Below are 15,868 nucleotides of genomic sequence, written 5' to 3'. Positions count from 1 at the left end.
AAAATGCAGTCCCGGGTGCCTTCATTCTAAACCAACTATTAAATCAGGCTTTAATAAAAATGTAGTTAGAATCTGCCCAGCTCCTATCTTAAATATTTACATTTTTCTTGTTTTATTTCTAGACTACCTTAACACAAAAGCGAAATTAGATTTAGAAAAAGTGTTATTTTCATCGTGCTGTTTTTCACTCCCTGGATTAAGGTAAGATGCACATCTTGTTTTCACTCTGTTCCTAATAAAAAGGCTACCAAACGGACACGCCCGCAGTGAGTTGTGTTTCTGAAATGCACGCGCCCATCCCTCACCGCTCTACCTGGACCGGTTTACCTTCACCAGCAGTTTGCCCACAAAAGCAGAAACACAGGCCTCACCAGCCTACATTTCCTTCCAATGTGGCCATCAATGGCATCGGGGGGCCCGCACACAGGGGTGGGCAAAAGTAGGCTTACAGGTGGTCCCCGTGGAAATGGACACGCAGGTTATGGCTATTACTATAGCTTCATTACGTCAAAACAATGTTTTGTGCAGCTGTGTGCCCACTGTGCCCACCCCTGTGTGCCTTTCGGAAAATTCGACTGGGGTCTGCTGGACTTGACTTGGTAAGGTCTCATATCAAAGGCTGCCCCTTTATTCAGGAGGTCACAGCGAGTGCTGCTACAACAATCCAGTGCGAGAAAGCCAGATAAGCACCAGATAAGCTGACCTGGGGACAAAAGCAACTGGGTTGTGTTTTGTGTCATTAAACAATGTCTAGGCAGAGAACAATTGCTCTACTTAATTTGAAAGCACCTGATACATACATGGGTACACAGCGGAGGCAAGGTTGTATAATACAGGGCTCCAAAGTGAGTCAGCATTCCCAGAAGCAGCCATTAAATAAACCAACTTAAGTGGAATTTACGAAAACCCTGAAAATATTTTGAAATGCCAGATTTTTTTAAATTAATGGAATCACGTGACCATGACTTTTAAATAGTAACCGTTGTATCAGGGCTTACATATGCCACTGACAGTTCCATGCTGGAGTGCACTCAAACACACAGGTAAATTGCCTCAAGTCCACGTTTTCCTCAAATATGGCTGCACATCAAGACACATTAATTTCATGGTTTTTGCTCCACAGTATGTTTGCGAACAAAAAGACAAGGTTCTCCTTTCCCCATGCCCTTTCTTCTAACTTAAACACATCCACACTGAGCAGGTTTTAAAGAAGTCTTTGAATTCCTTTAAAAAATTCCAAGATGTAAGCTACTAAAAGGCTAGAGGTCCAATTTGCAGATGTTGATAAAACTTGGCATTTTTTTATATGCAGAGTCTTGCGGACTCATGCAAATCACATCTGGGGAAGTGGTTTCCTCTTACAAAACTGGAAATTACCATTTAAATGAAAAAGAACCAGGAAGATATTTCCAAGGAGTTGGGAAATCAAAGATTAAAAAAATGCAAATTGGTGCACAGTCCTGTATTTGTTCAGGCCCGGGGCAGGGAGCTGGGGAGTGGGAGAGGGCTGCATTATGTTTAATGAGCCAAATTTCTTTCCAGAACCTGCAACCTTAAATATTTGACCCTATTATCTTCAGATAAAACAGAGAAAACATTAAGAATTCAATTCATCCCATCCTTAACTTCTCAAACATTTAGTGGGTGTCTGCTGTCAGCCTGCGAGTGTGCTAGGCACCTGGACACAGGTCACTACGAGTGCCCCAGCTGAGCGGACAGCTCAAACACTGCAGGTCAGCGCTCTGCTGGGGGTGGGAGGGTTCAAGGAAAGGGTCACTCTGCCTGCCTAGCTGTCCAGTCAACAGAGAATGAGGTCTCTCCACTAGGGCTTCTGGACACTTGCAAATCTAGACACAGCTTCTGGGAGAGATTAGCAAACCCTAAAAATGTTCTAGTTTTTCAAGTAAAATCCATTTAAATTAGAAAAGATAGATTTTGATTACTCACTTCCAAAGTGGTGATTAGTTTAATAATAGGAATTAGTTCCTCCTACTGCTTAAAATAGAAATGGGTCATCGATTTATAAAAGGAGGATGTTTGTCTTCAAAGTTGCCAATTTGGTTCTAAAAAACTGAAAATAGCATAAAATACTGAAGTTCAGGAAAAAAAAAAAAAAAAGGCATCGCCAGACCAGACTGCACGGCCTAGGCCGAGATTTCAAGCCCCGGGACCCACTGGGGGATCCCAGCCCTGGGTGAACCCTGCTCCCCCGCGGACAGCTGGACCTGGTCTAGTTATTCCACATCCTGGGAGCAGATTTTCCTCCTGGATGGACCTCAGAGGCCTTGGCAGATTAAACGAGGGTGTTTGTAAAATCACTCCACACAGCACCGCCTGGCACTCGAGGAATGGCCAGCTTGTATGGCCGGCCTGCTTGCTTGCTGCTCCGCCTCTGAAGACCTCACGTTGTTCTAACTGCCACCACAGGAGCAAATATGGAGCAGTGGAATGTCCTAAGTTCTTCACTAAGGGATTCGTCAGCACAGATAGAAAATCATGCTCATCCTCAGAGGTGCATTCCAAAGCTGCAACTTGGTTCGGGTTGGAGGAGCCTTCTCTCTCCTCTCCTAGTTGCTCTCAGCACGAGAATACCCTGTGATTCCAAAACGTCTGCAAGTGCTTTTCAATTCTGGGGAGACGTTATCGCAGAGGACGTGCCCCATTCTGCAAACCGAACGAGCGTAATGAAGCCGATGACCCAATCACACAACACAGTTCAGAGATGACAACTCCATCATCAAAGGATCTGTGTCTGGCCCATGCCAGCAGCCCCACCCCAGGGGCAGATTTCAGAGGGGTGTCCTGGTCGCCTCTGGAATTGCACTGTTCACTGGAAACATGGCAATTGCTATTGTTTAAGATTAGGCTCCTCTTGTTTAAAAAATGGTCAGTGGCTTGCCAATAGAATCTGGAGTGAATGCAAAGAAAACCGTGTGTGTGTATGTGTGTGGTGTGTGTGTGTGTGTGTGTACGTGGATGTACACCGTTCTGTGTGGGGAACACATACAGGCAAAAATCAGGAGCCCTGTTCCGGTTACACCTTCAAAGGCCTTTTCTGTAATGTATATGTTCCTCTCCTGTTCCACATTAAAGGCAAAAGGTACCAGAAGGAAGTGCTGAAAAGTCCATAAGAGGGACTTAGGTAATAAATAATAAAACTGGCAAAACCAACATGAGCTGATCCCAGGGTAAATAATAAGTAAGACACATTCTCATTAAGTCTCCCCACCAAGCATCCGAGAGCAGCTCTGCCAGCCCCTGCACAGAGCACGGAAGGAAAGGGAAGCTGAGAGAAGGCGAATGACTTGCCCGAGGCCATAATGCCAGTAAGTGGGCAATTAGAGGTCAGGCAGCATGATCTGACCGGAGACAGTGCCTCCACTTCCAAACCACCACCCAGGATCGTGGCCAGGACCAAGAGAAGGAACACCATGCAGCCGCTAAAACTGCTGTTAAGAGTCTGTGGCCGGAGAGGGAAATTCCCACCCTGTTACAATTATGTGGGAAAAAAAGACGGCTTTCCTAAAAATGCCCACGTTCGAACTTGCAGAGAAGCAAATCAATGTGTGCCCTGCACTTGGCCGTATCATGTCCACCAGTTACGCACAGACAGTGGCCACTCACACCCATTAGCTGGGCAGCAAGAGTGGTTGGCATTGGTTTAACAAGTGACTAGGGCACTCATTTTATGTCCAGAAAACCTAGTCCTGCCTCTTTCAATTACTTTATCTAACACCATGGGACTGATAAATTTAAAAAAAAAAAAGTTTTTAAAATTGTTCTATTATACAGGTAGAATCTCAAGTTATTCCTACCACCATGACCACAAAGGAAACTTATTAATCACGTTGAAAATAGATCTATAAGTGGTTATCAACCATCACTAGCATACCCATCAATTACAAGAAGATATTTCAAACATTAAGAAAAACAGAGCTAAGTCCGAGTATATTATAACTCCAGTCTTCATCTATCTATCACACAAAATCAAATAAAAATAATATTCTGTAGGAAATATTCATTATTTCCAGTTAAGGCAATCTTTAAATGCTGGTTCAGTTATCTCAGTAAAGTTCCTTTCTCATTGATGTTAAACAATTTTCCATTTAAAAAATATACTATGGTCAATTCTCAATCAGACAAGGCTTCTGGTGCAATTTAGCCAAACTGGAGCTTTGCTGTCCATCCTTCTGTGCAGGGAGCAGATGGAACGCAAACTGATGTGAACAACACTGAACAGGTAACTGAGCAGGGAACAGCATTCATACAGCCCGACAGCAAAGGAGGATAACAGTGTTTGGCGTTTTCTGCTAATGAGAATAATTTCTAAATTATCACAGGTAGGATAGTCAAGACCTGATTTACACAGATACATACACCCCAAGGAAAGGGTCCCCGTTCACCGCAGGCACAAACGTGTGGCCAATGACTTAATAACAACACATTACTGATGACAGTAACTCTTCAGCTAATAATCACTGTAATTACTGTATTAGTGTTGCTCTTGTAATGATCCTTGACTTAGTCTGATAGGTTTTTATTTGTTTTGCTGTGCTGTTTTGTATTATTCACACCAAACAAATAAAAAATCAGGCTGAGAAAGTTCAAGGGGCGTGGCAAGCCTCTATCCCTCTGATTTTCTTAATCCTCAGGCACAAGCATCCCGGCACAAGCATCCCAGTAGTTTTCTTCCCTCGGACTTCCTCTGTAGACAGAACTTATTACAGAGCCCCTGATGTGCAGTCACACGTGTGGGCTGTGAGACTGACCCCTGGTGGGTGAGCTGGAATGAACATCCTAGTTGATGATGCAAAGGAAAGAACCCGGGCCTTAAGCAATTCCCTGGCGACAAAACCATGGCGTGAGGCATGCAGCAGCCGCCGCTGCGGTTTACCTAGTTCACTGTCCAGCTCCTCCGTGTGGACCCCTTCTTCTCCAGAGGAAGAGCAGGAATGAGACAGAAAAGAGAAAACATTCAGACACCAGCGCCAAGGAAGAAACTCCCCTCAGAGAAACGGCAGCAAACACATTACGTGACTCAGTCCTTACCTGCATGGTGGCTAAAGACCTGGAGCCCTCAGGGTAAATCACCCAACGGCAATTGCTGATACTGAACATAATTACGTGGCTCATTTCCTGGCATTGAAAAGTGGAGCTTGATTGGTTGTCAAAGATGAAAATGGCTCTGTGGTTTCAATGCTCTTAAGCGAAAAGTCACTTACTACTGACCAACTATGCTGCTAGGCCTTTCCATGGGAGTCCTTAACCTTTCAGCAACCCTCCCAGCAGCCAGGCAGCCACACGCACACTGCAGCATCACTCAACTTCCCAGCGACACCGCTGCTGACAGGCGGGGCTGCACACGGAGCATGCAGACAGACGGACCAGGGGTTAGAAAGATGGGTTAAGTCACGGTGATGCACACTGGAAAGCAAAGCCTGAAGGCTGCCCTGAAGGAGGCCGTTTATTTCACATGAATTTTCAAAGTCAAAGAGTTCAGAAGTATTAGAACGAAAATGTTCCTGATAATTTCTGTGAGCAAAGCAAGTGAGGGTGCTTTCCATCCTTGGATGCCCCTCCCCCCCTCTTGCTGTCAGCCAAACACTTTATTGCCTGCGGTTAGGACACAGGACAACACACACATTTCATACGTAAAGTCCCTCCGGCGCCCCAGTAGGGGGCTGTCCCTCCACAGTGAGCCCCCCAACCAGGACCATGCTGCTTACACGGATGCAATGGGCTCAGTGCCCAGTGTGGTTTAGGTTCATGACAGGGAATAAATATTTCTCAAATCGATTACTGACTTAGAACCAACATGGCCCTAAGCACCTCATACCCTTTTTATTTAAAGACTATACAACTGCCAACAGTACGTTTTGATGCTGGCATTGTTTCTCAAAGAGGGAATATGATTTACACAAACCTTTCATGAGAATGCCCATTTGGATATTGTTTAATAATGTCTTTGGGGCATTCATTTATTGCTTCAATAATTATTGAATGGGAATGACTCTGCCAGGTGACGGAGGTGGCAAAGCGAGCAAATCACCTCCATCCTTCTGGAGGGGGAGACAAGTCCAAGCTCATCAAATAAAAGTGAAAGGGAAACTGGGTAAGTCCTCTAGGTAAGACACATAACAAAGCGACTTACTCTCATCTGGGAATGGATTCTGAGCTATAATCTGGAGGATGCACAACATTTAACAAAAAAGACTTAAGAGTGAAAAGTGACTAGAATTTAAGTTCTCCAAGAGCAGGACTTTTTGTTTATTGCATTCATTGATCCACCTGAAGTTCCCAGAATGCACCTGACTGATAGAGGCACTCAATGGACAGATGTGAAATGTCAGAGTATTCTGTGAGGAAACTGCACATCTAACCAGCATGCAGCATGTCCACGAAGACTCGGAAGAAACACAGAAACAATATTGTGACCGACAATGTTATTCTGCTTTGTGTTAGGACATACACGGTACAAGGCGGCGTGGTGTTACCCGGCAGCAGACAATGCAGGGATAGGAACCTATATTAGTTGCGGTGCTTAATCTGGTTATATATCTATACTGTTAGTGTACATAGGAGCATAGGCATACATGCAATTTCTGCTAGAAAAAGAATATGTGAATTCAAGTGTTGAGGGATAATTACTAAACTAAGTGCTTTTGGTCTGAATATATACTCCAAAGGAAGTAACATTACTACCAAGGATAAGAAACCTGAGAATTAAAACTTACCTGACTTGGTAACAAAACCATTCAGTAATTCTAGTCAATACTTTTACTGCATTAACAGTTTTTTCTCAATAAAAACTATTGGCATTCTTTACCACCTCTGAATTTATGTTCTCAGACATTTCACACATTCCCAGTATGACTGTGATGGAGACTGACATGGAAGACCCTATAGTAATACCAGCGCCTGAAGTGCCTTCAGAATCACCAGGCTTCAAATAAAGTTTAAATTTATTCCATGACATTTTATGGTTGAATGTATATGTCCTGATCTTTGAAAATCCATCACCTCCGTATTACATGTCACACTGAACGTGTGAATAGTCAGGACAGTCCATTAGCCCTTACACTGCAAAATATTGCAGCGACCACACCTGCTCCATTCCTTCTTCAGGAACGGACTGAGCAACCAAATAAAACGGGCATCTCCATCATGCCTTCTCAGTCAAAGGACCCGTATTTCTACACGAAGCCAATCAGAGAAAGATGAACGTGTAAATCTACGTTCATGCTGTGTCACCTGCAGCCTGTGTGCAGTGAAGTGTCCTGGAGTACAATGCTAGTCTGATAGGTTATACTTCACTGCTTACCTTTTCAAACACACGTATTCTATGTAACAGTTCTGCCTCACAGCACACGTTAATAAAGGTTCACTATCTTACAGCAAAATAATTCTACTAATTCAACAATTACACGAATTCAAATGCCAGAAATGAATATTGAATAGCAAAGCAAACCCTTTCCCTTTAAATTCGTCCATGCCAAGGAGGAATTTTGGTAGAGCTGGTGTATTGAAAAGAAACATGCTTGTTCTGTCTTAACTTTTTTCATTTTGGAAAAGTAGTTAGAAATCTCATAGCCTAGAAATAGACTTTTTAAAACAGTAACCTTATTACCAGTTGATTCTTTGTTGAGATATCGAGGAGAGTGGGCTAAGGTAACACCTCAGCCTCTTTCTTGGAAAAATACACTTTTAGGTACTTAGGATATATTCTAAGTTACACAGAGATTCCCAAATGGGTCAAGATCTGCTTTTCTGACACCAAAATATGGGGAAATAATAGTCATAAAACACAGTTTAAGAAAAGCTACTGATTCCCCCTTTACCCCTAAGAATTTCATAATATGGGATTAGGGTTCAATAGGCAATTCTCTATTCTTTCTAGAGTTTTCTCCAAGCTCCCGGAGGCAGAGGTTGTATCTTCATTTGAATGCTGCCTGTGGTTCCCAATAGTAGCAGAGCTGCGCCTCTGCCTTCATGTGTACACAAGCCATTCTTTTGAACAAGTCTACTGACTTCCCTTCTGCTTTTGGAGACCTGAGTACACTTACTGGAAACTGGATTCCCTTTTGAAAACTCCCTGTGAAAACTGGTTGACTTTGCCACAACCCTCTAAAATGTGAACAAACAAGGCACTCATTTAAATGGAGAGCGGCCACACCCCTTACCATCATCCTCACACTCTTCCAGAGGCTTCTGCTGCTTGTTCAGGCACCGAGGGTCTAACCAAGACGTTGTTTTTGTGTTATGGCTGAAATCCAGAAATAAAAACAAGAAATGGATTAAAAAAGGAAAAGCAAAGAGCTCAGTGACAAAACAATTTTACATCCTTGAATAGTGGCTGCTCTTCAACTACAGACTCTGTGACAAGCAAACCCAGACCAGCGAGCCCCCTGGGAATTAGGAGGTGCCAGAGGGAAAGACTCTGGAGGGCTTTTTACTCAACGAAAGATATAGTCATCCCAGAATTGAGAGCTGTAGAGGTAATCCCAGTTTTATTTTTGAGAAACGAGTTCAAATCATACCCCTCGTCTATACTATCCGAGGCTGGCTAGACTTATTTTAGTCTTCACGCTTGCTGAAGAGCAAACCCTAATGTAGTTTAAGTTTGCTCTGACTGAAATCGTGAATGCTGGGATTCACACAGGAGGCTGCTATTTCATTCACATGTTACATAAGACTTCTCACGACTGGGAAAGGATCTCAATTCATGCAAGTGGCTCTCGGTGGCTAATACATTTCATTAACGGCAGCGTCCCAAGTTGTGATTCAGACGTGGTGAAGGCAACCCCAGATCACCTAACGGAAATACACTGGGGCCACGAGAAACTCGGAGAGAAGTCAACGCGCTGCCCATCTGCTCTCTGGAGAGTATAAGTCCATGAGCTCATGCTGCAAACCAGAGGCAGGAATTAAAAAATAAAAATAATTTTGGGGGGAAGTTTAGGTAGTAACCTAAATTTTTTTGAAATCTGAAATGTAGTTTGTAAATATGTTCTTAAAAATTGACACCCATCTTTATCTTAGATTCAAATCTTATTAAACACTGGAAAATAAGTATGCCTTTAGTGAAGAAAAGAATGTGAAAATGTATCTAACACATCACCTCAGCTGGGATGAAGGAAAGAAAGGGATGATAGTAACAACTGTCACCGTCAATGCTACTGGTTTGTCTATTCACGACTACCGGATCTGTGCTTTTACTAGTGCATGTTACCATTTCTTTCATTCTACAATAATCCTATGAAAGGAGCAGTATTAGTATTAAAATGATCACTCTTCCTTTTACATATAAGAATACTGAAAACAGAGAGGTGAAGAAATTTGCCCCAGGACACTCTGCTGATACCTGGCAGAACTGGGAATCGAACCCAGGGAGTCTAAGTTAGAGATCATGGTCTACACTATCCCTACATAGTAAGACAGTAAATATGCTCAGTGCTGGCAAGGAAGACTATGCATGATGTTTAAAAAAACCTTAAAAATTTTTGTGTGATAAAATTGCAGATTCATGTACAGCTAAAAAAAAAAAAAAAAAAAAGCCCAAAAAGCAAAAAACAAAAACAAGCAAGCATAGAGAGATCCCATACTGCCTTCATTCAAGCATCACCAGGTAATGATACATGGAGTTGGGGATGTAGACTATTTTTTGTGGGTTCTTGCCTTACAAAGTTCGAAGAAATAAATCCCAAACTCAAATATTGAATGGTGGAATTCACACAGGAGGCTGCTATTTCATTTCATTTGGCCTAAAACTGTGGTGGGCAAACTGCAGCTCACAAGCTACATGCGACTCTTTGGTCCCTTGAGTATGGCTCTTCCACAAAATACCATGGTCTGGGCGAGTTTTTTTTTTGTTTTTTTTTTTAAAGAAGTGGCATTAGAAGAAGTTTAAGTTTTAAAAATTTGGCTCTCAAAAGAAATTTCAATCGTTGTACTGTTGATATTTGGCTCTGTTGACTAATGAGTTTGCCGACCACTGGCCTAAAAGATCTATAATAATAAAAGTGTAATATACAAATCGACTGAATGACTCAACAGCGGAACCACCATCTGGACAACCTTCCAGAGGACCACACTATGACACACACTGGCTCCAAGCCAGCCAAGGTGGGTGTGGTGCGATTGGGGGGCTCTGCAGAAATGGGGAACTGCTCTGCCATTGCCCCATGACTGCCCTGCAGAGGGAGGCCCAGGCCACCCTGTGGGGCGATCGACTGGGGGGCTCTGCAGAACCAGGGAACTAGGAGTGTGTGGTAGCAGATGCAGGTAACGCCAAGCCATGATGGGATATGGGCAGGGGGCAGGGCAAGGCAGCCAGGGTTGTAAAGGCCTACCCTTCCCAAATTTCGTGTATTAGGCCTCTAGTTTTAAATGAAAATGTAGAAGTATTGGAAGTCTATACAAACTCCCCCTGGGGAGGGGCACCCAAATGGGAAAAGCCTATTTTCTCTCTCTAAAATGGGGGGGGGGGGGGGGACGACACACCTACATCTTGTTCTGAGTCTGTCTCCAGTTTATATATGCTGTGGCTGTTTGTCTGCACATGACCCTTTCTAATTGGATTCTTCCTTAATTTATATCCCCTGTGCTTTCCTAATTGGCCATCTCCTGCATTGTATCACTTTCAAAGGTCAAAGCCCACCTGGTGCCCCCGTCTTTATCTCCCCCAGATTTTGCAACATTCCTCTATCCTCTGTGAATGTATACCTTCCTCCCCCTTATCTTTTAGCATTTCTCCATTCTCTGTGAATGCATGCCTTCCCCTTCCCCTTCTCTTACAACATTTCTCTAGCTTCTGTAAAAGCCAGATTAGCATTCTGGCAGATCCAATCCCTCACCTACGCATTCCTGTCCCATGGAACCCCCTTATCTCTGACCGCCTGTCCTGTCTCTAACATTCTATCAGTAACATCTTTTTCCTTTTTTAATATATTTTATTGATTTTTTACAGAGAGGAGGAGAGAGGGATAGAGAGCTAGAAACATCGATGAGAGAGAATCATCGATCGGCTCCCTCTTGCACACCTCCCACTGGAAATGTGCCCGCAACCAAGGTACATGCCCTTGACCGGAATCGAACCCGGGACCTTTCAGTCCCCAGGCTGACGCTCTATCACTGAGCCAAACCGGTTTTGGCATATCAGTAACATCTTGCAAAACTGTAGTTCAATGTCACATCCGGGACCCTGAAAACATTTCATCCAACACAAGATCCTCTTGCTGCCTGTTACACCACACCTGGTTTCCTTCGAATTCCTCGACAAAAGAGTCATTTTTAAACTGTGGAGACTAGTAATATGCTCTCCAGTCTATAGTTGTGTCACTGAAAAATGTTATATAAATGGGACCACACATTATGGAAGCTTTTGGCATTGGCATTTTTCATTCAGCATAATCCTCACCGAGACTGTTGTACATATCAGTGATTTTCTTTATTGTTGAATAGCATTCCCTGGCATGAACAGACCACAATTTACCATTGAAGGCCATCTGGGTTGTTTCCAGTCTTTGGCTATTTGGAATAAACCTACTTAGATATCCATGTACGGGCTTTCCTGTGAACATAGGAGTTCACTTCTCTGTGTGATGCAGTAGTTGCAGGTTTAGTTTTTTAGAAACTGCCAGACCATTTTCTAGAATGCCATACAATTTTACATGCCACTGGCCATGCGTGCACGATCTAGTTTCTCTGTATCTTTGCCATCATGCAGTGTTGTTACTGTTTTTTATGTTAGCCATCCTGATAGGTGCGTGATGATACCTTCATCACTTTAATGTGCATTTGCCTAGCGGCTAACGGTGTTGAATGTTTCCTTAGGTGCTTGCCTGCCACCTGTGCGCCTGCTTCAGTGAGATGTTTGTTCATGTATTTAACTCATTTTCTAATAAGGTTTTTATTTTTTATACTGCCTGTCCATTTTCCGATGTGGGGTTTGCAAATATTTTTCTCAGACTATTGTTTGTCTCTCTAACCTCTTCTCAGATAAACTTTATTAAGCCAAATTTTTTCATTTAGATGAACTTATCATTTGTTCCTTTTAGGGGGTCATGGGTATGATGTAAAATCTAAGAATTCTTTGTCTATTCCTAGATCCCAATCTAGAAAATATCTGTACATTTTTTATAGTGTTTTTTTCCTAAGTTTTATTGCTTTACATTTTACACTTAAGTCTACAATGATGTATTTTGAGGGTTTTTTTTTTTTTCATAAGGTGTAAGGTGGAGGTTGAGGTTAATTTATTTGCTATAAAACTTCTCAAGGAAATATAGCAGAAAGTGACTGGCTGATGACTTTGAGTTAAGTAAAGATTTCTTAACGAGTACACTAAAAGCACAAGTCACAGGAGAAAAAAATTCATAAATTAGAAATTGTTAAGTTCTTAATTCATCAAAATCAAGAACTCCCTGCTCTCACAAGACACAGTTAAGACAATAAAAAAAAAAATCCTGACCTGGAGAAAATGTTTGAAATCACAAATATAATAAGGGCATTGTATCCAGGATACATAAAGAACTCGTAAAACTCAACAAACGAAAGACTGCAACCCAACTAAGGGAAAATAAGCAAATGAGTTACCTACTTTTAATGGCTAAATATATTCTTAGTATATTAGACCATAATTTAAATATACACCATAATTTAGTTGTCTAACTCATTAAAGAAATTATTGACCGTTATGTTTCCTCAAGCTATTCAGGCTCAATGACTAGGATGATATGCTAATTGTTTTGTGCAAAGCTTATTAAATTGTATAAAGAATTCCTCCAGCCTATGATCAGTCCTTTCAGATTTACTCTGCATCTGAAGCTGCTAGAGAGAGGGGGGAAAGGGAATGAAAGACAGGGACAGAGCCAGGAAGAAATAACGGTATACTTTACTCTATAAAATAGACTTCTCCATTTTCGGTGTAGGCCATCTCCCAGTTCTCAGGTAGAGGACCTAGATTATCCTCTGCGGAAAGAGGTAGGTATTGAGGGAACTTCTGAGAAGGGTCCGTGATGGGAGCAGCGATGAGGCTACTATTCACAGGTGGGAGCGCTGCTTCCTGGAGGCCGTGCTCTTCTTGATCAGCAGAATCGGCTGTGCAATCGTGGGAGAGAGAGACACAGAGGAAACAATCATCCATCAGACCCCAACCAGAGGTACTGTCTCAGAATCGGCTGTGCAATCGTGGGAGAGAGAGACACAGAGGAAACAATCATCCATCAGACCCCAACCAGAGGTACTGTCTGCACCTCAAAGCCCTCATCCTCTCCTCCTTTCTGACCATTGACTATTCTGTTTTATTTAGATAAGGTTTTTAAGCAAAAACATCAAAATGATAGACCATATTTATTTTACCCCAAAATAAATAGAAAAACATGCTCAAAGGACACAGTGCTCACAACTGAGGAAGTGTCAAAGAAGAAACAAACCATGACTTCAAACCCTCAAGTTTCTTAAACTACAAAGGCCATAAAAAAAGAAATGAGGAAGAGAAGGTCATCAAAACACAGATGAGCTGAACTGTCAGTCCAGGGGAATCATCTGCTTTCATGGCTAGGAAGGCTTTTGAAGGTGAGAAAGAAGTCCATGATGGAAACAGTGGCATTCTTGTTCATTTTGCATAAATTACTTAAAGCATTTTTTGGTAGACAGTGGCAAAGGTCAAAGATTCACCAATCAAGCTGTCAAGTATATAAAAGTTTACAATGCAGAGAGTTATACCAGTGAGTCAGATTTGAGTCTTTTGCAAAAGTGAGGAGAATGTTCCTGTGAAAACCAAGACAGCTCCCCCCAGAACAGTATGATGTTGGGGGATGGATTTGACTTGGGTCTTAAAAAGAAGCCTCTAAGTACCTGAGACTTACTAACTAGAAACATCAAGAGGTGATGTCATCAAAGTATCCACAAATGCAATGCTGACATTCTGGCTGAATTTTTATAGAGGTCAATGTCAATCTCTATGAGGTTGGAAAACATACAATCAGTGACGGAGTTACTTCCTCTCTCCCATAGTGATTGTACTGTAGACATTTCTGACTTACTGAATGAGGAATAATGAAAGGCTGTAATTCGAATCTTTCTCTGATCAGCAGCTCCCAATGACACACGTGAGAACAAAGGTAATCCAAAAGCTGGATGGAGGATGAACCTATGACACCACCACCACCACAGCCACCAAAACCTCTGTATACTGAGAGGCTGTCTGTGGTTTTTCCTTCCTCTGCATTTCTTTCCTCTTCTGCTACCACCGCTTAGACCTCCCTTTAAAAACCATCTCCTTTATTCCAGGTCTCCGGGAATTGCCGCAAATTCACTGCTGCTCACACGGTGGGCCCATGTTACACTCCTGTCTCTCTTGTATTTGTGATTGGATCAGGCATATGACCCAAGGCAAACCAATGAACATCAGGCACGCAAGTTTTGCTCTTATCAATCAAGAGGTGGGCCCCTGATGCGGAAGACATTAAGCTGACAGGTTCTCATACTGCAGGTGCAGGTGACCCTCTTGACAGAGCTTGCCATTCCTGCCTGACACTTAGGCCTACACAGAGGAAAGCAGAGATGAAAGACACAGAAAGCCACCTAATCCCCGTGACTGAGTCTCTGGTTTTCATGCCTGAAATCAAGGCTGCCCTTGGCCTCCTTAACAACTCAATCCCCTACATTCCCTTTAACAGCTGTATGTGAAGGGAAAAAGGAAAATAGGAGAAGAGAGAAGAAACATTTTGAAATTACTAACCAATAAAGAATAAATTCAAAACTTGGCAAGAATGGAAAGATTCACCCTTACTTTGCTAGGAGCCAACATGTATTCATTTCTGGTATGTCTTTGGAGGCCCACTTTTCCCACTTACATGTAAGAAGAATCACTAGGAAAGATTTTTAGCATGCAGTCATTACGCTATTATGCCACTCTATGCTCAAAGTGGCTGGTGGGTTGCTACTTAATGGGGTTCAGAGTGCAAGATGCTTTGACACAGCTGGTTTACAACACACATTCTACACGGGGTAGGGTCAATTATTTGAAAGAATTTACATGAGTTAGTGTATGACGATGGGTTACCAGCCGTCACAGTTGTAGTTTTGTAAGTGAGGGGGCATTCATTCAACACATTCCTTACATACAACACATTCCTTACATGTCCCATCAATGTACATATTGAGGCCAGTTCTCTGGGCATCCTATCGGCTTTCTCGGCATTAAGACAGGCATCCGAATAAGACAATCGGGTGCCACTGTTTTGTGCAAACTCGTGATCAGTCTGACTTTAGCAAAGATGATCTGGGCCCAGGAGTTTTCCTATGATGGCAGGATTTCAAGCGGAGACTTTATGGGGACAGATTTTCTGAGGCATGGCTTCTAGAGACCAAGGTTTTAGTATTAGAAAGAGGAAGAGCATCAAGACCTAGAGTCAACTACCCCTCTGCGCTCTCTATCAAGAAATCTACTTAGTAAATGATGGACAAATAAAGGCCCACCCAGAGGCTTGGCAGGACTGCATCATGGCACGTGATGCCATAGGGCTTCTGTTTCTGTGTCCACGTCTGTTTTGGCTTATACCATGATTTGCTCTTCTTATTTGTTGAAAGATGATGACATTAAAATATTAGCTATTTTCAAAATAAATATTGACTTTTAAAATCTGATTTAATTTCAGTGAGAGCTACTAACTATAAATCCATAAAAATATTTATTTCTAACTTGGTTGAAATCACCTACTTTCACTATGTTAAGGATGGCAAATTTCTCCTAGCTATTGCAGCTGTAAGTTAGGTCTAGTCCATTCTAATAGAGAAAATGGCAATTTTCATGGAGTCAGACTCTCAGAGCTGGAAGGGGGAACACAGACATGATTTAATCCTAGCT

General features: G+C 42.4%; 1 protein-coding gene across 18 annotated transcripts in view; it reads right to left on the bottom strand.

Annotated features, from left to right (window-relative positions):
* MAGI1 (membrane associated guanylate kinase, WW and PDZ domain containing 1) overlaps positions 1–15,868 on the bottom strand; it is a 513,936-nt gene that overhangs the window by 78,537 nt on the left and 419,531 nt on the right. For 10 of the 18 annotated variants that reach the window (XM_036430606.2, XM_036430608.2, XM_036430609.2 and 7 more), the window contains exons 5-7: positions 12,894–13,095; positions 8,181–8,263; positions 4,895–4,933 (exon numbers count right to left, since the gene is read on the bottom strand). In XM_036430606.2, coding sequence (XP_036286499.1) covers positions 4,895–4,933; positions 8,181–8,263; positions 12,894–13,095 — 324 coding nt within the window. The remainder of the gene's footprint in view (positions 1–4,894; positions 4,934–8,180; positions 8,264–12,893; positions 13,096–15,868) is intronic. The other 8 variants (XM_036430607.2, XM_036430614.2, XM_036430610.2 and 5 more) reach the window with 2 other exon arrangements.

The sequence above is a fragment of the Pipistrellus kuhlii genome, unplaced genomic scaffold (genome assembly GCF_014108245.1).
Source record: "Pipistrellus kuhlii isolate mPipKuh1 unplaced genomic scaffold, mPipKuh1.p scaffold_m20_p_11, whole genome shotgun sequence".
Classification (NCBI taxonomy): Eukaryota; Metazoa; Chordata; class Mammalia; order Chiroptera; family Vespertilionidae; genus Pipistrellus; species Pipistrellus kuhlii.
This window is presented reverse-complemented; position numbering and strand designations above follow the sequence as displayed.